At 35.0% G+C, this 23,095-nt stretch overlaps 1 protein-coding gene across 1 annotated transcript; it reads left to right on the top strand.

The window, feature by feature from the left end:
- Positions 1-5,210: 5,210 nt before the first annotated feature.
- Positions 5,211-21,420, top strand: LOC6045998 (arrestin domain-containing protein 2). The gene is made up of 5 exons (XM_038265938.1): positions 5,211-5,563; positions 8,651-8,988; positions 9,045-9,224; positions 9,286-9,471; positions 20,505-21,420. The coding sequence occupies exons 1-5, from the start codon at positions 5,443-5,445 to the stop codon at positions 20,700-20,702; spliced, it is 1,023 nt and encodes a 340-aa protein (XP_038121866.1). The 5' UTR covers positions 5,211-5,442; the 3' UTR covers positions 20,703-21,420.
- Positions 21,421-23,095: the final 1,675 nt, after the last annotated feature.

Raw genomic sequence — 23,095 nt, 5'->3', positions numbered from 1 at the left:
GAAATTCTTGCAAAAATGCCGTAATTTTCTCTTAACTTCACTGAATCCCAAATCTTTGTTCCTTTTTTAACCACTACTCGGCAGCGGACAATTCGAAAGCTGCGAAAAACACACCAAAAAACGTAAAAAACTGGAGACCGATCGAACGCGCTTCTTTCTTATTTCACAGACAAGCAGACCCCTTGATCCATCGAAAAAATGTTGTCTTGTCATTTTTTTTTGCATTAAAACGAAAAAAAAAAGTGGTCAGAAATGGTTTTCAATCGTGTTTTTAACCGTTGTACATAAAAATTGACATAGGGCTTTAGGACCCAATTTGCCCAGTGTGCGCAACCCCATCCCTGCAGGGTTGACAGCTAGGCGCTGCCAACCTGACAGAACTAAAAACAACGGCGCGACCACGAGAGTTCGCGCGAAAACGAACACGAGAGCGCGCGCAAAGGCAAACACGATGCAAGTCGCAAGGAAGATCGCGAACAACCAGCACGTAATCTTGTATATAGATCATAAATAGAGAAAGTTTTGTGAAGAGAAGTGAATTTCCGCGTGTTTATTCTTGTCTGAAAAGTGGTCCCAAAAATCCAGTTGAGAGTTTACAGTCCGCTCAAATCGAAACCGTATATGGACTAGTTTAAGATTATGCCAATCCGAACAGGGAAAAATTAGGGACCCTAACTAGGGAGACTGGTCGAAGTGAATTTGACGTACCCAAACGAGCATTTGCCTTAACTAGACTGGTCGGACTTTGCTAAATCGATCTGGCAACGTATGTTTTTAGTTTAAACAATTGCCAACACAGCCAAGTTTTGCTGGGCTCGTTTGGATACGTCAAACTCGTGACTGTTTGGGTACGTCAAATTCACTTCGACCAGTCTCTCTATTTAAGGTCCCTAGCCTTAACACCCAGCAAAACTTGGCTGTGTTGGCAGACTAAAACATACGTTGCCAGATCAATTTAGCAAAGTCTGACCAGTATAGACTCCCTATTCGCGATTAATGCAAACTTCAAATTGAATTTACAGCTCTTAGAACAACTTTTGGGAAAAAATTCAAGTAGTACGAGTGTAAACTTTTTGCCCTCTATAAATTAACGCAATAAAAAAAAATTGAAAAAAAAATATTTTGAAAAAAAATATTGTTTAAAATGATAGAGCATCAAAAGTTAACAAAGTATCAGCTCAAATTTTTGCTCAAAAAATAATTTGAACGCTGGAATTTAACAAAACAGAATTCGCATACATAACCTCAAAGGGCAAAAATTTCAATCGACATCCTTTGCTCTGTTCTGCTACTCAACACTAGATGTCGCATGTTGTTTAGCTTATGAATGCCAGTTTAGGGTCTCTACTGTAGAGAATGAGTGTGGCAGAGAAGAGAGAGAGAGTGAGAAGAAAAAGCGTTCATGTAGCGTAATGAGAGAGAGAGTGAGAAGAGAAAGCGTTCATGTAGCGTAATGAGAGAGCAGGTCAGCCGAGAGAGAAGTTGAGAATGTGTGCGTGAGAAAACGAGAAATAAATCAGTCGTGTGTTTTTCTTGGGCTTGAAAGGACGCGAGAAAAATTACACGGAAGTACATTAACATGAACCAAAATTTGCCCATGGTTTGAGTACCAAAAGTTGTGTTTTTTTATCAAGAAAATTTTGTTACACAAACATGTATAGGTCGTCGCTGTAGGAGCGGCCGTGGCTGACTGGTTACGGTGTTCGTTTTGTATGCGAATGGTCCTGGGTTCGATTCCCATCTGCTCCCATCGAGAAAGTATAGGAAACATAAATCTCGAAACTCTGAACATGAACGAAAAATCAAAGTCGCTCGAGTCGGGGTTCGATCCCCCGTCCTTTGGATCGGTAAGCAAAAATGCTAACCACTAGGCCATCGCGACTTGGTGAGCTATAACTGGAATTAGGAATACTGTTGCTACTAACTATATACGCGCTGGGTCCTTGTCCATTTGACAAGGGTTCGGAAGTTCTAAATAACGTTTGAACCCGATTGGTGCAAACGTTCTTCAGGGCGGGGCTTGTCGATAAAGCTGAAGTACAGTCATCCCTCATATTCGGAACAGTTTACAGATAGGCCAATGTTCAAAAAATCATAGAAAATCGATAATTGAACTTAATGATTCGCTTTTACCTTCATTTGAAAGCTTTTCTTGCGAGCTTTCAAATGCTGTACTGAACAGCTGCAAATTTTAACTTTTAAATCACGTTTTTGAAGAAAAACTTTGACCCTTGAAATCCACAAATTCGGAACACTTTTTTCTTACGGATGTAAACAAACTTTGGTTCTCTCCATGAGTACAGAGTTTTTACAAAATAATGACTTCACGCACTGAAACCAACGAAACTCAAGCTTAGTAATGTTTTATGAATGGTCTAATAACATTTTTTGTAAAAATATCAGTTAAATTCAGGTGTTCCACAATTGTGGGAGGCACAATAACATCCCACAATTATGGAACAGGCAATTTGGAGGCAGTGTTTTGCTACTCTGAATGAAATAGTCTTGAGATGCAGTTTTTTGTTTTAAAAGTACTACTTTTACTAGTGAAATAGCAAGAGAATGTCCTAATGAAGGTCATAAAAATAGTAGGGTCGACAGAAAAGATGCATTTGGCATGCTATTGACAAATTACTACAAAAGTGTTCCGAATTTGTGGGTGTTCCGAATATGTGGGATGACTGTACCTCGCGCTTGGCTAGCCAGCGTAGAAATGGGTCACCGAAGCTCGGCAGAGCTAACACCTTCCAAATGCCTATGCGAGTTATTTGCATGTATAGAATGTAGATCTAAAAATACATGGAAACAACTCAATTTGTAAGAAGCGGCCGCGTGGTCCCGTTTGGTTGGTTGCACACACACACACACACAAACATGTATAGGTCGTCGCTAAAATTTGAAAGTTATCGCAGTTTTAGTTTAAAAAAAGTTGATTTTTTCCTGTTTTCGTAATTTTCTCGATTTTATTTTCCAAAAAATCACATCTCGGAATCCTTGTAATGAACACCTCCCAATTTTGAGTATGTTACTGTCCAAGGAATCCGATGAAAATATTTTCAAACATAGGCTCTTTGGTCCAGACACCGTCAAAACGGCATTTTAAAGTTTCATTCGACCTTTTCAAATCTTGGGCTAGAAAGACAACTAAAATCGGTTGAAATGTCGTGGAATTGTTTACCCTAACGGCCAAACAAAAAAAAATACGGGTATAATTATTTCGTTCAAAGAACCCCCTAGAAAAAATTTGAATCCGACCAGAGACCTTATTTTCGGTTAAGGCTTTGTTCAGATGGAATTGCTGTATACAGTGAGTCAAATATTTGTCCGTACCACCCTGTACGGATTTTTTTTTGACAGGAAGGTACCAACTTCTATACGTCAATCGACGCGGCAGAATATCCTCTTCAAAATCTTATCGTTGAGTATTAAAAACGCATTCTTAAAAAATTCAAAAATTGTTTACTGAAAAAAGTTAAAAATTAGGTCAAATAATTGTCCGTGCCCCTTATACAACTACGGAATCTACTCGATTTGAGTACATTCTTTAAGTAAATATTGATGCTGTGTTAAATACAAGTACTTTAAGCTAGATTGTGACAGTTTTTAACTTCTGATAATTTTTTCTAGTAAGTTTGTGTAAAAAGGGTTAAAATTTACTTTTTTTAAGTAAAACTTATCAAAACATTAGTTTTTGAATATCTATTTATAGCAAATTATTGAAATTGAACAAATTTCAATAAAAAAATTTCAAAAAAACGTTGTGTTTAGTCTTTTTATTTACATTTTACGACAAAAAAAAATCTATTTCGGAACAAACCGTAAAACAATCCGGATTGTCCCAGAACCAGTTTGACCCCCGGGGGGGAATTTTCCTGATATAAGATAGAGGACACAAAACCCCACCTTTTGCCATTTGAAGCATCCAAATTCGTTCACTACAGCCCGATTACGAGTCCCATCATATAGATTGGACACCCGGTTTGATGGTGTACTCAGAATTTTTTCTGAACATATCATTTTAAGGCAAAATTAATTTACTTTTCAAAACTTCATTAACCGAGAAGGGTCAGTGGTAAAATTACACATTTTCAGAGGTAAAATTACACCTTTTTTCTGACACAAAAGATGTACCCCTTCCCAGATGTAATATTACCATGATTTTTTTAACTATGTAACACGCTTAATAAAAAATGACCCTTCTTGGTTAATGCAGATTTTAAAAGTACATTAAATTTCCCCTTAAATGTTATGTTCCATTTTTTTTTACAGTTGAGTAAAGGAAAATGGCAGAGTTTATAATTTTTTTATGTTTTTGGCGATGAAAAATACTTTTTTTTAGTACGCCATCAAGTTAGGTGTTCAATTTAACATAAAAGTCCCTTTGCATGACATCAAATTTCCATCTCATCACCTTATCAAGCTGAAATTTATTGAAAAACACGACTTTTACGCATGTTCAAAAATGAAAGGGGTCGTACCGCCCCTCCGCCACGAGATATCAAAAAAGGACCTCAGATTCGTGATCAGGGATAAAAGTTACCCCTTAGGACAAAGTTTCACGCAAATCGAAGAGGGGTCGAAGAAGTGAAATTTCTATAAACAGTTAAGCATAGAGTTCTTTTATCGCACTTTTTGTTTTTTTAAGGCTAATAAAATAGTAAACAGTTTTGCTTTGTTTTCTTTTTTCAGAATTTGGAGATACTGGTGACGGGAAACAGTTTTGATTCAGTACAGTTGGAAATACACTAAAAACCCCGATGGTTTGACACCAACTGTTGTCAAACGAACGGGGTCACTTTTTAGTTTGACACCCCTTTTACACACACACACTATTAAACGTTTGTTTTGAAGTGCGCGCGAGCGCCGTGTAAAAAGTGACAGTCCGTCACTTTTTACACGGCGTTTCTTCTTTATTCAACTAGCCATCAAATTCCTTGAACTCATTCTCAAATTTAATGCCACTTAAGAAATAGAAACAAATAGTGAACATTGTTTATAACATATTTGGTAAATGGTTCAAGATTTGAGGAATGATGATATTCAAAAGATTTTCTTCAATGCGGACACTCTTCCTATGTATAAAAAAAATGAGAAAAATGATAGTGTTTTATTTCATAATAAAAACCAAAAAAAGTACTCATTTTTATAACACTCAGCCTTCGTTTCTGCACAGATGCAACAAAACCAACGATGAAGCTTTTTGTTCGTCAGAATAAGATCTTGAACCCGGTTGTGCACCCAGCCGACGACCAAAAGCGACTCCAGCACGGCTTTGCTAAGCGCGAGTGTGCCTTTGAACGCGCGTGGGACTTGCCTGTTGTGTGTGACCTGCTGGCTCTGCTCAGTAGTAGTCAGTTCGGAGTTCGCAGTTGCACGTAGTTTTTTTTTGTAGTTTTTCTGCTTCCTCGTAGCAGCCAAAAAGTGCACCACCGAGGGACGAAAATGACGCGGAAGTTGTTAAAATTTCAAATTATCCTCGACAAGGACTCGTTACTGTACCTGCCGGGTCAAGTGCTGGCCGGAAGGGTGCTTCTGGAAACGCTGGAAAGCACAGCTGTGCTCGGTGAGTAAGAAGAGCACCTGCCGTTTCATCATGAGCGCGGCTGCTATTTCGTTTCAACTTGAACATGCAGTTGAGGGATTCCGTGAGGGTAGTTGAAATTAAAATGGACCAGTGAACGATAAAAAAAAGTGTTAAACTTTTGAGTGCATGGACCAGAAACTAAAAAAATATTTGTGAAAAAGTTGATTCAGCGTAGGCACGCGATGTGAGGTACCTTTTGGCGTAGGCGTCGTGACGCCGCAGCAGCAGAAGCGTTCAAGGTCGTGTAGACGAAAGTGGCTTTCGCGGTTTAAAAGATGTGTTTGTTTTCAGTTTTCTGTTTCAAGTTGGTCATTTTGTGCCAATTTTGTTGTTTGAAAACATTTACTTCCCTTTTTGTTTAAAATTCCAGCATTAAAAACTAAAAACTAAAAACTAAAAACTAAAAACTAAAAACTAAAAACTAAAAACTAAAAACTAAAAACTAAAAACTAAAAACTAAAAACTAAAAACTAAAAACTAAAAACTAAAAACTAAAAACTAAAAACTAAAAACTAAAAACTAAAAACTAAAACTAAAAACTAAAAACTAAAAACTAAAAACTAAAAACTAAAAACTAAAAACTAAAAACTAAAAACTAAAACTAAAACTAAAAACTAAAAACTAAAAACTAAAAACTAAAAACTAAAAACTAAAAACTAAAAACTAAAAACTAAAACTAAAAACTAAAAACTAAAAACTAAAAACTAAAAACTAAAAACTAAAAACTAAAAACTAAAAACTAAAAACTAAAAACTAAAAACTAAAAACTAAAAACTAAAAACTAAAAACTAAAAACTAAAAACTAAAAACTAAAAACTAAAAACTAAAAACTAAAAACTAAAAACTAAAAACTAAAAACTAAAACTAAAAACTAAAAACTAAAAACTAAAAACTAAAAACTAAAAACTAAAAACTAAAACTAAAAACTAAAAACTAAAAACTAAAAACTAAAAACTAAAAACTAAAAACTAAAAACTAAAAACTAAAAACTAAAAACTAAAAACTAAAAACTAAAAACTAAAAACTAAAAACTAAAACTAAAAACTAAAAACTAAAAACTAAAAACTAAAAACTAAAAACTAAAAACTAAAAACTAAAAACTAAAAACTAAAAACTAAAAACTAAAAACTAAAAACTAAAAACTAAAAACTAAAAACTAAAAACTAAAAACTAAAAACTAAAAACTAAAAACTAAAAACTAAAAACTAAAAACTAAAAACTAAAAACTAAAAACTAAAAACTAAAAACTAAAAACTAAAAACTAAAAACTAAAAACTAAAAACTAAAAACTAAAAACTAAAAACTAAAAACTAAAAACTAAAAACTAAAAACTAAAAACTAAAAACTAAAAACTAAAAACTAAAAACTAAAAACTAAAAACTAAAAACTAAAAACCAAAAACTTAAAACTAAAAACTAAAAACTAAAAACTAAAAACTAAAAACTAAAAACTAAAAACTAAAAACTAAAAACTAAAAACTAAAAACTAAAAACTAAAAACTAAAAACTAAAAACTAAAAACTAAAAACTAAAAACTAAAAACTAAAAACTAAAAACAAAAGACAAAAAGACAAAAAGACAAAAAGACAAAAAGACAAAAAGACAAAAAGACAAAAAGACAAAAAGACAAAAAGACAAAAAGACAAAAAGACAAAAAGACAAAAAGACAAAAAGACAAAAAGACAAAAAGACAAAAAGACAAAAAGACAAAAAGACAAAAAGACAAAAAGACAAAAAGACAAAAAGACAAAAAGACAAAAAGACAAAAAGACAAAAAGACAAAAAGACAAAAAGACAAAAAGACAAAAAGACAAAAAGACAAAAAGACAAAAAGACAAAAAGACAAAAAGACAAAAAGACAAAAAGACAAAAAGACAAAAAGACAAAAAGACAAAAAGACAAAAAGACAAAAAGACAAAAAGACAAAAAGACAAAAAGACAAAAAGACAAAAAGACAAAAAGACAAAAAGACAAAAAGACAAAAAGACAAAAAGACAAAAAGACAAAAAGACAAAAAGACAAAAAGACAAAAAGACAAAAAGACAAAAAGACAAAAAGACAAAAAGACAAAAAGACAAAAAGACAAACAAGACAAAAGACAAAAAGACAAAAAGACAAAAAGACAAAAAGACAAAAAGACAAAAAGACAAAAAGACAAAAAGACAAAAAGACAAAAAGACAAAAAGACAAAAAGACAAAAAGACAAAAAGACAAAAAGACAAAAAGACAAAAAGACAAAAAGACAAAAAGACAAAAAGACAAAAAGACAAAAAGACAAAAAGACAAAAAGACAAAAAGACAAAAAGACAAAAAGACAAAAAGACAAAAAGACAAAAAGACAAAAAGACAAAAAGACAAAAAGACAAAAAGACAAAAAGACAAAAAGACAAAAAGACAAAAAGACAAAAAGACAAAAAGACAAAAAGACAAAAAGACAAAAAGACAAAAAGACAAAAAGACAAAAAGACAAAAAGACAAAAAGACAAAAAGACAAAAAGACAAAAAGACAAAAAGACAAAAAGACAAAAAGACAAAAAGACAAAAAGACAAAAAGACAAAAAGACAAAAAGACAAAAAGACAAAAAGACAAAAAGACAAAAAGACAAAAAGACAAAAAGACAAAAAGACAAAAAGACAAAAAGACAAAAAGACAAAAAGACAAAAAGACAAAAAGACAAAAAGACAAAAAGACAAAAAGACAAAAAGACAAAAAGACAAAAAGACAAAAAGACAAAAAGACAAAAAGACAAAAAAAAAAATTCTGGGGTTGCTGTTGATGTTCATGTAGTAAAAAAGTATGTCAATTTAAGGGTGCACAGCAACGAAGGAAGTTGTTGTCTTCTTATTCCAAAATTGACAAACTTACGGACCCAATCCTGCAACAATCTGATTGTAAAAATATGCAAATTTTGTTGTAAATCGCCTAGTAGACAGTACTTTAGGGGATGTATAAAAAAATATATCAATAGTTCCCTTAGTTTCGAAAATACTAAAATATCTGTAACAAACATCTTGGTGCAAAAGCATTGGTTGATGTGCACCGTTAATGACCACCCTTTCCCCAAAGGCCTTCACTTCCATGTGCTCGGCGAGTGCACCGTCAACGTGGCCAAGGGCGTCCGGCGGGACAAGTCGTACGACAAGGAGAACTACATCGACTTCCGGATGAAGCTGCTGGACGACTTCGACAACAAGCCAATCCTGCTGTCCGCCGGAGTGCACTGCTTCCCGTTCAAGCTGGGCCTGCCGGTGTCGCTGCCGTCGACCTTCCTGGGGCAGCACGGGTGGATCCAGTACTACTGCAAGACCAGCCTGCAGGAATCGTCCGGCATCACGCACAAAAACCAGCAGGTCTTCATCGTGCTGAATCCGATCGACCTCAACCTGGAGGATCCGCTGCTGAGCGTAAGTGGTGGTCAGCTGGCAATGCAGAGTAGTAGATCCTTAACCATCTTTTTTAGGATCCCTTGGAGGCCAGCGTAAGTCACCGCGTCGGAGTTGGACCGCTCGGAGGGACGATCCGGTGTAACGTTGGGCTGGACAAGCGAGCATACGTCCCGGGAGAGAACATTCTGCTCACCGGAGAGATCCACAACCAGACCAAGCTGGCCATCAAGCTGCTCAAGTACGCGCTCATTGAGGTTCGTTGTAATATTTCGGATTATTCAGAGCCAAACATCACGTGGTTTTGACCTTTCACAGACCGTGCAGTTCTACGCCCACGGCAAGCTGTTGCACCAGGAGCGTCGCGAGTTGGCCGCCCTCGTACGTGAGCGCATCAAATCCGGCAGCCGGGACGTGCTCCAGAACGGACACCTGACCGTGCCGCCGCTTCCGCCCACGAATCTGCTCGGGTGTCACCTGATTCGGATACGGTACAGCGTTTGTGTGAGTATATGATTTGAGCTGCTCTAAACATTAATTTAATATGAGTTATTTTCCACTTGTTCGCAAATCGTCTTATATTCAAATTATTTTTATTTGAATGTCAAAGAACCCTAAAGTCTGTGAAAATTGTGAGGAGGGTTTTTCTGATCGATTTGGATTTTCAAAAAAATAAATAAACATTCATTATTATTTAAATATTGAAATAATAAATATAAATATAAAAATATTGTCAAAAATTCAAATTTTCAATCAAAAATATCTTTTCACATTTTTGATAAAGTGACCCATATTCAAGTTCTAGGGGAAATATACCCTTTCTAATCAAACACCTATCTTCGTCATATGGAGAGTTTGATGCTCGATTAAAGCTCCAAAAATACTATTTAGGCTGTAAACTTAACAGCAACAGCACCGCCTCGAGTAAGCACGCAAATGTATGCCACTTACTGGCCAAAAAGATCAAATTTAATGCACTTTTGATCATAATTTCTATTTTGCGAGACCATTTCTCATCATTTTGGTGGCACACACATCCACACGCAAGATCAGAGGTTAACTGCTTAACGAAAGTTGCCATCAACATCTATTCACTTGCGCTAACGATTTCAAAGCGCTTAAGATATAAAATTGCTTCCAACTACCGGCAACATGTTCTTTTGACCGTTACTTAGTCACTCACTTGAAAAATAATCCCGAAACATGTAAATAATTAGCAAGCGCCATCCAAAAAACAAACGCGCTAAGTCTTTTGACGTTTCAATTTTGACCATCCATTCCAATCGAAGGCTGAAGAAAACCGAGCGAGAAGCAAAGGCAAATAAAGAACAAAGGGTGGCCACCAACACCACCAGCAGCGCTTGTGTTGTTGCCAGGAAACTTTCTCTATAAATGCTACTTTTCGTGAGTGTTCGCTCAAAATTTAATCAATATTGGCAGCACGAAGCAGACCCAAACGAGCGTTGGAAGAAAAAAATAACTGAGCTGAAAATAGAAAAATGGGCGTGGCCCAATGCACACGACTGATTAGAATGCGTTTTTGAAATATTTTTTTTAATGCTTGTAAAAGGAATAGCATAACTTTAAAAAAAAGTGAAAATAAACAGAAATGTTCACAAAAAGTTGCATTACTCGTTGGTGTACTTGGTTTTACTGAATTTCAAGGAACACTCCAGATTATCCAGCATCATTCAAACAAGACCGCTTATTAGGCTTAAAATGGGTTTATTTCCCCTAGCACCTAAAAAAATAACTATCGAAAAATTTGGAAAAATTGCTTTCAATTTTCTTTTTAAACTTGGTTGACAAGAATGATGGTTGCTGAAATACAGCCTCTTAATACAGTGGACTCTCTCGTTGTCGATATTGAAGGGACCGTCAAGAGCGGGAGTTATCAAATTATAGAACGGAAAATCAAAGCAATCTATTTAAAGGGACTGAAAAAATTATTGACGGTTGGAGCAATATTCACACTACGAAAAAAAAAACGTGTAATTTACGGTAAAATTAGACGCACATAATTGGAGCATTAAATTAGACGCAAAGCTGGGTCATATTAAACGTAATGTTACACAACTCAATAAATGTCGATGGTCGTGTAAAATTACATTAATCGTAATTTTTGTGAGAAATGTTCCAATTGAAATCGTGCCATTCTTATTGAACGACATAAAACGTGTTTATATATTATTAAATCAATACGATTGTATTGCATCACATCATAATTTATCACATAATATTCACACATGGTCCAAAATTGTCTTCTTTGTAACTTTTCTACGATTTTCACCGAAGTCACTCCATTACCCTCACAACCTTTGTTGTTCCACTACCAAAAAAAATATGAGTGATCTGTTTCACATCACTCCAAGAAGATTAAACTCCCCTCTTACAGAAATTTGATTGTTTTTATCGATAATTGTAGCGGGCTCCGATCTAGGGGTAGGCGTGGCTGAATGGTTACGCTGTTCGCTTTGTAAGTGGAAGGTTCTGGGTTCGATTCCCATCTGCTCCTATCGAGAAATTATGGAAAGAAGGAATTCTGAACACTTGAATATTAACGAATGGCAATTCCAACGATTTACGTCAAAATAAACCCAATTTTACATCGAAATTACGTTTACATGAATAATTAATAGGTTTCATCAAAGATTAGGGTAGAGTAGTCATCAATGACGGGGAACAATGATAAAATGGCTCTCACAAGACGTAGTTTCAACTAATCTGGCTCATATTTAGGGGAAAGGTGTGTCTACTGGATACACGTCTGCCATTATAGTGGCTTTGGTTATGGACGCTACCTTTGTAAATTATGGACAAAAAATACTTTTTCGCTTGTAGGCTGCCATTTGAACCAAAACTAATATTTCTTCAAATTTCTTTCGACGTTCCATAGGGATTGAGTTGGGCTACAATGTCCTTTCATTAGGTTTGGCCAAAATTTAGAATATACCCAGAATCAGGGGCTGTCTCATTGTTCCCCACTCATTTCAGCCCATGGGTAACAATGAGACACTTCGATTTTTCTTCATTAAACTTTTCAAAATCTATGAAATCTTTTAAAACATGAATTGAAAGTGATTTTTGGCATATTTATAGAGTGTTAATTTCATTTAACCAAAAATAAATAAAGTTATTTGGTATTAATATATGGATTTAACAAAATTTAAATCCTTTTTAGTACAACTTTTGTTAATTAAAGTTTCATGTTGTCAAAATTGCTCTAAAATGTTCAAGGCAAGTCACCTGCAATGGAACAATACAAAAATATGATGTTTTACTAGAAAAGTGTTGATTTTCGTAGAGTGTCTCATTGTTCCCCAGCTGCCTCATTGTTCCTGCCAAGTGCGTCTATAATGAGACAGTTGAATAACTCTGGCTGAAGATGTCGGATCGATCTCATATTTTGGTCAATGTTAGTGCTCACCGTGAAGCCATTTTGGAATTATCCATTGATGACTACCCTACCCTACGTCAAATGGACACTTCGAAAAAAACTTGTAATTTTCGGTTAAATTAGATGCACATAACTGGAACGTCGAATCAGACGTAAACTTGTGTTAAATTGGACGTAAAATTACACGACCAACAATCAACCTAGGACGTGTAAAATTACATTAACATATTTTTGTGGAGCACCAATCAAATAAGAATCTTAAAAGTCTTATTGGAAAAGGAGAAACGTGTTTCTGTTGTCTGAGGTTTATGTTTTTATTGTTACATATTTTAATTTATCACTCAATTTCACTCACAGCACAATTTTTCTTCTTCGAATTTTCACCGAAATTTCATCCTTGGGTTTGTTCATTATCAATCTTCCGGCATACCGCTCGGAGTGTGTTGGCCACACCACTGGAGCGTTTGCCATGCTTGAGGAAACTCACTTCTTTGCAGGGCTGCGGAGTCGGGTCATATTTCAAGCGACTCCGACTCCGGCTTTCTGAGATTAGCTGACTCCGACTCCAACTTCGGCCTACCAACTCTAGCCAACTCCGACTCCGACTCCGACTCCAGCTTTCAAAAAATGGTTGGCTCCGACTCCGACTTCGATTCCACATATTTTTAAATATTTTAAAAGTTAGTTAACTATTATTTCGTCAACATTGATAAATAGGATATTTAAAAACACTCCAAATGGAAAAAAATGATTTTTTTCTTGTTTTATAAGTTTTATACGTTTTTTAAAAAGAGAAATCAAAATATATCTCCAGTTTTGAAGTAATTTTCAGAAATTTGGATTTATTTACTTAACTGAAAATTTTTATTAAATGTTTTAAAAGCTAAAATATTAAATAGTAATTTTTTTAACGATCATTAAAAGAAAGCTGGCCCTTATGATCGAAACTATCTTTTTAAAACTCCATTGATTTTTTTTACTAAAAATGGTCGCGCCTCCATCAAAATATATGAAAAAACTTAAAATGGGATGAAAAACTAAAATCCACAAGTAAAATATTTTCTAGGTCACGGATATTTCAAAAGGATCCTTAAGTTACCTTTCCAAGAAAAATTGTTTAGTTGCAATGGTAATCACCTTCCGTCATACCGGTAAGAATTTTCTCATGCTGTTTGTCCCACGCCAAACAGTATGAGAAAATTCTTAGCGGTTAAATAATATTTTGAATTTGATTATTTTGAATAATATTTGAAATATATAGAGCAATTCTCTGAGATTTCGGTCATTCGAATTTTCGTATTTTTTAATCCGGCTGAAACTTTTTTGGTGCCTTCGGTATGCCCAAAGAAGCCATTTTGCATCATTAGTTTGTCCATATAATTTTCCATACAAATTTGGCAGCTGTCCATACAAAAATGATATGTGAAAATTCAAAAATCTGTATCTTTTGAAGGAATTTTTTGATCGATTTGGTGTCTTCGGCAAAGTTGTAGGTATGGATATGGACTACACTGGAAAAAAATAATACACGGTAAAAAATTTTTGGTGATTTTTAATTTCACTTTTTGTCACTAAAACTTGATTTGCAAAAAAACACTGTTTTTATTTTTTTTATTTTTTGATATGTTTTAGATGACATAAAATGCCAACTTTTCAAAAATATCCAGAATGGGCAAAAAATCTTTGACCGAGTTATGATTTTTTGAATCAATACAGATTTTTTCAAAAAATCGAAATATTGGTCGCAAAAAAATTTCAAATTCATTTTTCGATGTAAAATCGAATTTGCAATCAAAAAGTACTTTAGTGATTTTTTGATAAAATGCACCGTTTTCAAGTTATAGCTATTTTAAGGTTACTTTTTTGAAAATAGTCGCAGTTTTTCATTTTTTAAAATTGGTGCCCATGTTTGCCCACCTTTGAAATTATTTTTGAAAAGTTGAGAAAATTCTCTATATTTTGCTTTATTGAACTTTGTTGATGGGACCCATTGTTGCTGAGATATTGCCATGCAAAGGTTAAAAAACAGGAAAATTGATGTTTTATAAGTCTCACCCAAACAACTCACCATTTTCTAATGTCGATATCTCAGCAACTATAAATCCGATTTACAATGTTAAAACATGAAACATTCGTGAAACATTCGATCTTTTCGAAAAAAATATTTTCAAAAATTTTAAATCAAGACAAACATTTCAAACGAGCCAAACATTCAATATTACGCCCATTTGAAATGTAATTCTTGATTTAAAATTTTTGAAAATATTGTTTTCGAAAAGATCGGAAAATTTCACGAATGTTTCATGTTTTAACATTGTAAATCGGACCTATAGTTGCTGAGATATCGACATTAGAAAATGGTGAGTTGTTTGGGTGAGACTTAGAAAACATCAATTTTCCTGTTTTTTAACATTTGCATGGCAATATCTCAGCAACTATGGGTCCCATCAACAAAGTTCAATAAAGCAAAATATAGAGAATTTTCTCAGCTTTTCAAAAATATTTTTTTCAAAGGTGGGCAAACATGGGCATTAATTTTAAAAAATGAAAAACTGCGACTATTTTCAAAAAAGTAACCTTAAAATGGCTATAACTTCAAAACGGTTCACTTTATCAAAAAATCACTAAAGTACTTTTTGATTGCAAATTCAATTTTACATCGAAAAATGAATTTGAAATTTTTTTGCGACCAATATTTCGATTTTTTGAAAAAATCTGTATTGATTCAAAAAATCATAACTCGGTCAAAGATTTTTTGCCCATTCTGGAAATTTTTGAAAAGTTGGCATTTTATGTCATCTAAAACATATCAAAAAATAAAAAAAATAAAAATAGTGTTTTTTTGCAAATCAAGTTTTAGTGACAAAAAGTGAAATTAAAAATCACCAAAAAATTTTTAACCATGTATCATTTTTTTACAGTGTAGTCCATATTCATACCTACAACTTTGCCGAAGACATCAAATCGATCAAAAAATTCCTTCAAAAGATACAGATTTTTGAATTTTCACATATAATTTTTGTATGGACAGCTGCCAAATTTGTATGGAAAATTATATGGACAAACTAATGATGCAAAATGGCTTCTTTGGGCATACCGAAGACACCAAAAAAGTTTCAGCCGGATTAAAAAATACAAAAATTAAAATTAAAGAAAAAAGACCGATTCCGTAGAGAACTGCTCATATATTAAAATCCAATAATTTTTCAGTTTATTTTTTTATCTTGAAATTCTATCTTATCCTAAAATCTTGAGATTTGTTCAACGATTATATGCGTCAGTACCAAAATAGTTTGCTTAAGGATCAAAATTCGCAGATTTTAGTAGAGAAATAGTAAACATTGTTATAATTGATAATGATAATCGACATCGCGTCGCGTCGAAAAACCAGGATTTTTTTTTTAGTCATGTCTCAGAATCCTGTTAATGAACCTCGCCCAATTTTTGATATGTTATGTAAAATAGTCAGAGGAATCCATTAAAAATATTTTCAGGTATAGGCTTATTGGTCCAGACACCGTCAAAACGGCATTTAATGTTTTCATAAGACCCTTTTCAAATGTTTGGCTAGATTTTTGAAACTCCGCATTATTTTTTCTTGAAAGCCAAACTTATCATCTTTCATTTGCGCCAAAGACAGCTAAAATCGGTTAAAATGGAGCGAAGTTATGATTTAAGAAAAAAGTGTTTTTTTGTGAAAATCATCGAAAATGGCAATTTTTGAACCACCCTAACACGGCGTAGGCCACCCTAACGGCCAAACAAAAAAAATGAGGTCTAATTATTTCGGCCAAGCAACCTACAGTAAAATTTTGATCCAAATCGAAGCACTTTTATTTTTTTCTTTAACTTTCATATGGAACTGCTGTGTAGGCAAAAGAAGCAGTCAAGAATCAATTAATTCTGACTACAAAACCAATAGCATAGCATAGCATAACGGGTCTGCACCACGCTGTAGGGGGTGCCACAATGGTCAATTCAATATTCTTAGACAATTTGATTGCTGCCCGGTACATCCAAAAATATCTAAGAACGTAAATTTCCACACTGTGCTCCAAGGCTACGCCCATACAGTCCCGTGGGGATTTGGGAGGGGATGTTTTTGTTGTTCACTAGCGGCAAAAGTGCAGGGAACCCATGCGACTTTTAAAAGTGAACGGAATATTTTTTGGGAGGTTTGGAATGGGGGTTAGGGAAATTTCATCGGGCCGATGAAAATGGTTGAGTGCGTAATGTATTTAATGTTTTGAATGTTTGTAAGTGTAAATGTGAGTCTGTAGTGTATTATCTAATAAGCATATAGTTTTGTAATAATGATAAATAATAAATATAATAAATATACCGTCATCAGGGGTGACATTAGGTCTGGGGGGTGAGATTGGGTCATACAAATTTCTGCATTTTTGTATGACCCAATCTCACCCCCCAGACCCAATGTCACCCCTGATGACGGTAGTAAATAAAATAAATATAATAAATATAATAACTACAATCAAGATGATTCCTGGAAGCTGTAAAAAAAAACAGTTATTTAAAATATAAATGCTCCAGATGGTTCCCATGCTGTTTTAGAAAGTTTCGTTAATTTAAGCAGTTTGATCATATATGGTATGAGGAGATGGTATATTACAGGAAAGGAATAGGATAAGGAATAATATGAACATTTAAATAAATCATATAGTGAGTAGACAAATTTACATGTAGACATTTGATTTAAAATAATTCCAGGAAGCTGTAAAAAATGAAAATAATTTTAAAACTAATACTCCAGATGGAAACAAAAATTTAACAACAAAGACCCAAGAATCCTAAAACACGGCTTCGCACCTTCCACATAATTCGACATGAACACGATCACGAATACAGCACAAAAAGAACGCCACAAAAATCCATCTTCCCGGCGCTGCTGCTCACACAATAATCTTAATTCTGACTACAAAACCAATATTGTTTTATTTTTTTGAGTTATGATGATACTACATACTTGGGTAAGAGTGGATTCACAGGTTATCATTTAATGGTCATAGATCTCTAAAAAAAAGATATAAGAAATTTTGTTAATTAAGCTGTTTTATAGCTAATACTAAAACATTAAAAAACATATTTTTTGTTCAATTCAAGATAACTCCGACTCCAACTCCGGGTTATCAGAAATTTTCGGCTCCGACTGCGACTCCAGCTAATAAACTTTTGTCGACTCTGGCCACGACTCCGACTCCAGCTGTTCGTGTTTTGATGACTCCGACTCCGACTCCGACTCCAGGTCCTCAAAAAGACCCGACTCCACTGACTCCGGCTCTGACTCCGACACCTACTCCACAGCCCTGCTTCTTTGGGATTAGGTTTTGGTCCACTCCGGGAACATCCTCTTCGGTGGACAGAAAGTGTTTATCCTGTAATATCGCCGTATTTTGCTGTAAGTTCCATGATATCGGTAACCTGCAACGAACAGCAACAAAACGAGGAACGACAAAAATATGAGTAATCTGGTTTTTCACCTGAAGAAAGATTAAACTCACCACTCCCGTAGATTTGATTGCCGGCAACAGGTTCAGGCCAATAATGAAAAAAAAAATTAAGATACTCGATGACGAAAATTGCTGCGGCAACAATATTTTTGCGACGTCAAACATGGCGAACGCTTTGACGTTTCATCACTCTGACCAGGGCTGTGGAGTCGGAGTCGGAGTCGGAGCCGGAGTCGGTGGAGTCGGGTCTTTTTGGGGACCTGGAGTCGGAGTCGGAGTCGGAGTCGTCAAAACTCTAACAGCTGGAGTCGGAGTCGGAGCCGGAGTCGGCTAAATTTTAAGAGCTGGAGTCGGAGTCGGAGTCGGAGCCGAGGATTTCTGATAACCCGGAGTCGGAGTCGGAGCCGGAGTTATCTTAAAATCAACAAAAAATATGTTTTTTTTTATTGTTCAGTATTTCCTATAGAACAGCTTAATTTACAAAACATCTTATATTTTTAAAGAGCTTTATCAGATGCCATTGTGTTTTTGAAGCTTTTTATTGTGATTGAAAAGCTCTAATTGTGTTATTACACTATAATCACTAAATGATAACCTCTTGCCCAAGTATGTAGTATCAAAATTTAAAAAATAATAAAAAAATATTGGTTATGTAGTCAGACATATCTAATTGATTCTTGAATGCTTCCTTTTGCCTATATTTATGTGCCCTTTCAATTCAAATTTGACCAAATTTCATCCAGTTATTTCTGAAAATAAAGTACACACACAGTCATCTTTTACCCCGATAGCATATGGCTTGGTACGAGGTACATAAAAAGATTAAAAATAGTAATCACTGTTTTTGCAAATCGAAAAAGAGTCACTGACAGTTTAACTTTTGTAACAAATAATCAACGATAATAACAATCTCTTACTTGGAACTCAACATGCGCATTTTGTTTATCACTAAGTACAAGAAAATCAATATGTTGCATTTAAAATAATTGAAACTAACAAAAAATATCAAAAGAAGTTGCAACAAATTTCGAATTAATCATTGATTGTTGATGTTGATGTTGATTTTAGTTAAACTATTTTGATATCGTTGCAAATTATCGTTGAACAAATCTCAAGAATTCAGTACAAAAATGTAGGATTTTAGGATTTTAATTTATTTTTCAAATATTATACAAAAACCAAAATCAAAATATTATCAACTGGTACGAATTTTCTCATACTGTATGTCCCACGCCAATATGACGCAAGGTGATAATCATTGCATAACAATGTACCTTAAAAAATTAAATATTTGTGAACTACAAAATATTTTACTTGTGGATATTTGTTTTTTATTATATTTAAGTTTTTTCATATATTTTGATGGAGGCGCAAGATCATTCATAAAGCTTCGTTTTAGATGAAGATTCACGAAGTATTGTGCGCCTCCTTTTTAAAGTATATAAAATTTTAAAATAAAAAAAATAAAAAATTCCAGGGTAAAATATTTTCCATGTCACAGATATTTGAAAAGGACATTTTAAGTGTCCTTTCCACGAAGAAATTGTTTAGATACATTGATTTGCAATAATAATCTCCTTCAGCCATGGCGTGATGTCCATGTACGTCTTAAAAAAAAAACAAAAAAAAAATGTTTCGTTTAAAATTGTCATTTTAAAAACAAGGTGCCTGTCACTGTGCTTCTTACAAATGTCAGCCTGAAAGTGAGCAAATTGAATTTTAATGTTCAATAGATCATTAAGGCCAGATTTCTTTTAGTTATCCTTTTAAAAATAACAATTTAATATTTAAATTTATTAGCTTAGAAAAAATATTTTCAAATTTGAGGTTAAGCAAATAAATCCAAATTTACTTACAAAACTGTTCTTCTCAAAATGCCTCTAAAACTGAAGATATTTTTTGATTTCTGTTTCCATAACGTATAAAACTTGTAACCTAGAAACTTTTTTCCCGTTTATTTACTTTACTTTACTTTTACTTAACTTATTTTTCTTGAGACAACATGACGCTTAGAGAGTATTCAAATAATCCTATTTATCAATGTTTTAAAAATAATTAACTAATAATAGTTAACTAACTTTTGAAACATTTGAAAATATGTGGAGTCGGAGTCGGAGTCGGAGCCAACCATTTGCTGAAAGCTGGAGTCGGAGTCGGAGTCGGCTAGAGTTGGTAGGCCGGAGTCGGAGTCGGAGTCGGAGCCAACCATTTGTTGAAAGCCGGAGCCGGAGTCGGAGTCGGAGTCGGCTAATCTGAGAAAGCTGGAGTCGGAGTCGGAGTCGGAGTCGTTTGAAATATGACCCGACTCCGCAGCCCTGACTCTGACAAATGGGGAACGGCGAAGCCCGTGATATTGGGTTTCGTTTGATGTAAAATTACATGCTCCAGTTATGTGCATGCAGATAAAGCGTATTGTTGGGTTATTTGTCATGTAATTGTTGGTTTCGCGAGATGTAAAGGTGTACCAATGGAAATTTCACCAATTTACGTCAAAATAAAATTCAAAATTTTTTAGCTGCAGCTTTTCCTTACAGCTAATCATTATACTGTAGCAACGTGCTCAACGCATTCAGCAACACCTATTAGTCAGAGTTACACGATCATTGAATTAGCTGCAGCAAGCTGAATGTAATGCAATTCTCTCCTCCCTCTTCTCTTTTCACCGTTTGCAGATCCTCATCGAGCCGAACCTGATGGAGCGACAGGTGGCCCTGCGGGTGCCCATCACGCTGGGAACGTACCCGTACAGGCGTGACGACCAGGACCAGGACCAGGGTGAGAACCTGCAGCAGTGGGTGGAAAACTACGTGCGCTATCCGTCCACCCTGCCCGTGTCCCGAACCGGCCCCAACCCCCCGCAGCTCGAGTGATCCGGATCCTTCCGGAGCGACGACGACGACGACGACGACTCTCAAACTCAATTCCCCAGGATTAATCACTATGCAATGACTTTAGTAGTTTCGTTCGTACGTATGTTCGTTCGTTTGGCCAGGCCTTGGACAAACGTGCCTCTGAGGCAGCGAGCTGTTGAAGTAGCAATTACACTGGCCAACTAACACGTGGAGAAAGTGTTGGAACCAACTGAATCGTTAACCAAAACTCTTAAAATTACGCGGAAATTTTCGCTCAGTGTTCGTTACGCTGTAGTGTGCACATAAAACGACTTGCCAACTTTTGGATGGGAAGTCAAACTCCATTCAATCTGTTGGTCAGTGTAACTTTTAACTGCACACTTCTGAAACAGTAAAACCTCGCTGTTTGGACACACCACTGTATGCAATCTTATATGTGATTCACTGTCATGGCCACTACCAGGACAAGAGCGAAGGTACACGCAATCAGTGCCAAACCAACGGGGTTTTACTGCGTTCACACCTAGCTCTATTTCTCTCAGCACAGGAGGCAGGATGCCATCGCATGCAGGGCTGACTGACACCAGGCACCTGCACCAGTGCAAGTGCTCCAACACTAACATACACACACACACACACACCGGTGCAAAATGTAACACGATACACTCTAACGAACCACCCAATGCAGATGATGGTAATACAATTTAATAAAGCCTGATGGAATTATTCGAGTGTATTTCTCGGCGAATTGGGTTAGTGAATGCTGCTGCCGTCCTTTACTGGGGGGTGGGGGGGAGGTGGGGGGGACGCATGGTTTGATTGGTTTTGTGGCTTTGCAATTTAAAGTTGACAATATTGAACAATTACCTACAGAATGTTCACTAGTGTAATTCTTCAGAATTTCAGCGACCAACAAACACAGCATAATGTCATGTAATATTACACTCAAACCCCGATGGTTTGACACCAACTGTTGTCAAACAAACGGGGTCACTTTTTAGTTTTACACGGAGTTCACACTCACTACCAAACGTTTGTTTTGTTTTGATAGTGTGCGTGAGCGCCGTGTAAATAGTGACAGTTCGTCACTTTTTAGTTTGACTTTGACCAAACCACGGGGTACAAACTAAAAAAGTGTCAAACGAAAAAGTGACCAACCACGGGGTGTTGAGTGTATACCCTGAAATATGCAGCTCTAATCAATGATTTTCAACCAGGAGCCTCATAAACTGCATCACAAAATTAAAAAACTTCTTCAGCACCTTCAAGAACAACTAACATATGGGTCATTCCATCTGAAGCGGAACAGCATTTGAAAATTGAGCAATTCTCTGAGATTTCGGTCATTCGATTTTTTTGGTATTTTTTAATCCGGCTGAAACTTTTTTGGTGTCTTTGGTATGCCCAAAGAAGCCATTTTGCATCATTAGTTTGTCCATATAATTTTCCATACAAATTTGGCAGCTGTCCATACAAAAATGATATGTGAAAATTCAAAAATCTGTATCTTTTGAAGGAATTTTTTGATCGATTTGGTGTCTTCGGCAAAGTTGTAGGTATGGATTTGGACTACACTGAAAAAAAAATGATACACGGTAAAAAAATTTTTGGTGATTTTAAATTTAACTTTTTGTCACTAAAACTTGATTTGCAAAAAAACACTATTTTTAATTTTTTTTATTTTTTGATATGTTTTAGAGGACATAAAATGCCAACTTTTCAGAAATTTCCAGAATGGGCAAAAAATCTTTGACCGAGTTATGATTTTTTGAATCAATACAGATTTTTTCAAAAAATCGAAATATTGGTCGCAAAAATTTTTCAACTTCATTTTTCGATGTAAAATCGAATTTGCAATCAAAAAGTACTTTAGTGAATTTTTGATAAAGTGCACCGTTTTCAAGTTATAACCATTTTTAAGGTAACTTTTTTGAAAATAGTCGCAGTTTTTCATTTTTTTAAAATAGTGCCCATGTTTGCCCACTATTGAAAAAAATATTTTTGAAAAGCTGAGAAAATTCTCTATATTTTGCTTTTTCGGACTTTGTTGATACGGCCCATAGTTGCTGAGATATTGCCACGCAAAGGTTAAAAAACAGGAAAATTGATGTTTTCTAAGTCTCACGGGCCAAACATTCAATATTGCGCCCTTTTGAAATGTAAGTCTTGTTTTTAAATTTTTGAAAATATTTTTTTCGAAAAGATCGGAAAATTTCACGAATGTTTCATGTTTTATCATTGTAAATCGGACCTATAGTTGCTGAGATATCGACATTAAAAAATTGTGGGCTGTTTGGGTGAGACTTAGAAAACATCAATTTTCCTGTTTTTTTACCTTTTCATGGCAATATCTCAGCAACTATGGGCCGTATCAACAAAGTCCGAAAAAGCAAAATATAGAGAATTTTCTC

This window comes from Culex quinquefasciatus, chromosome 3 (assembly GCF_015732765.1).
Source record: "Culex quinquefasciatus strain JHB chromosome 3, VPISU_Cqui_1.0_pri_paternal, whole genome shotgun sequence".
Lineage (NCBI taxonomy): Eukaryota > Metazoa > Arthropoda > Insecta > Diptera > Culicidae > Culex > Culex quinquefasciatus.
Note: the sequence above shows the minus strand (reverse complement) of the source record. Positions and strands in the feature narration are given on the sequence as shown.

What these genes read in the sequence shown, in the direction of transcription:
- LOC6045998 (XM_038265938.1), top strand. Translation starts at nt 5,443, where the DNA reads ATGACGCGGAAGTTGTTAAAATTTCAAATTATCCTCGACAAGGACTCG. An exon ending in TGGAGGATCCGCTGCTGAGC is followed by an intron (nt 8,989 to 9,044) that starts GTAAGTGGTGGT and finishes CATCTTTTTTAG; the next exon opens with GATCCCTTGGAGGCCAGCGT. An exon ending in TCAAGTACGCGCTCATTGAG is followed by an intron (nt 9,225 to 9,285) that starts GTTCGTTGTAAT and finishes GACCTTTCACAG; the next exon opens with ACCGTGCAGTTCTACGCCCA.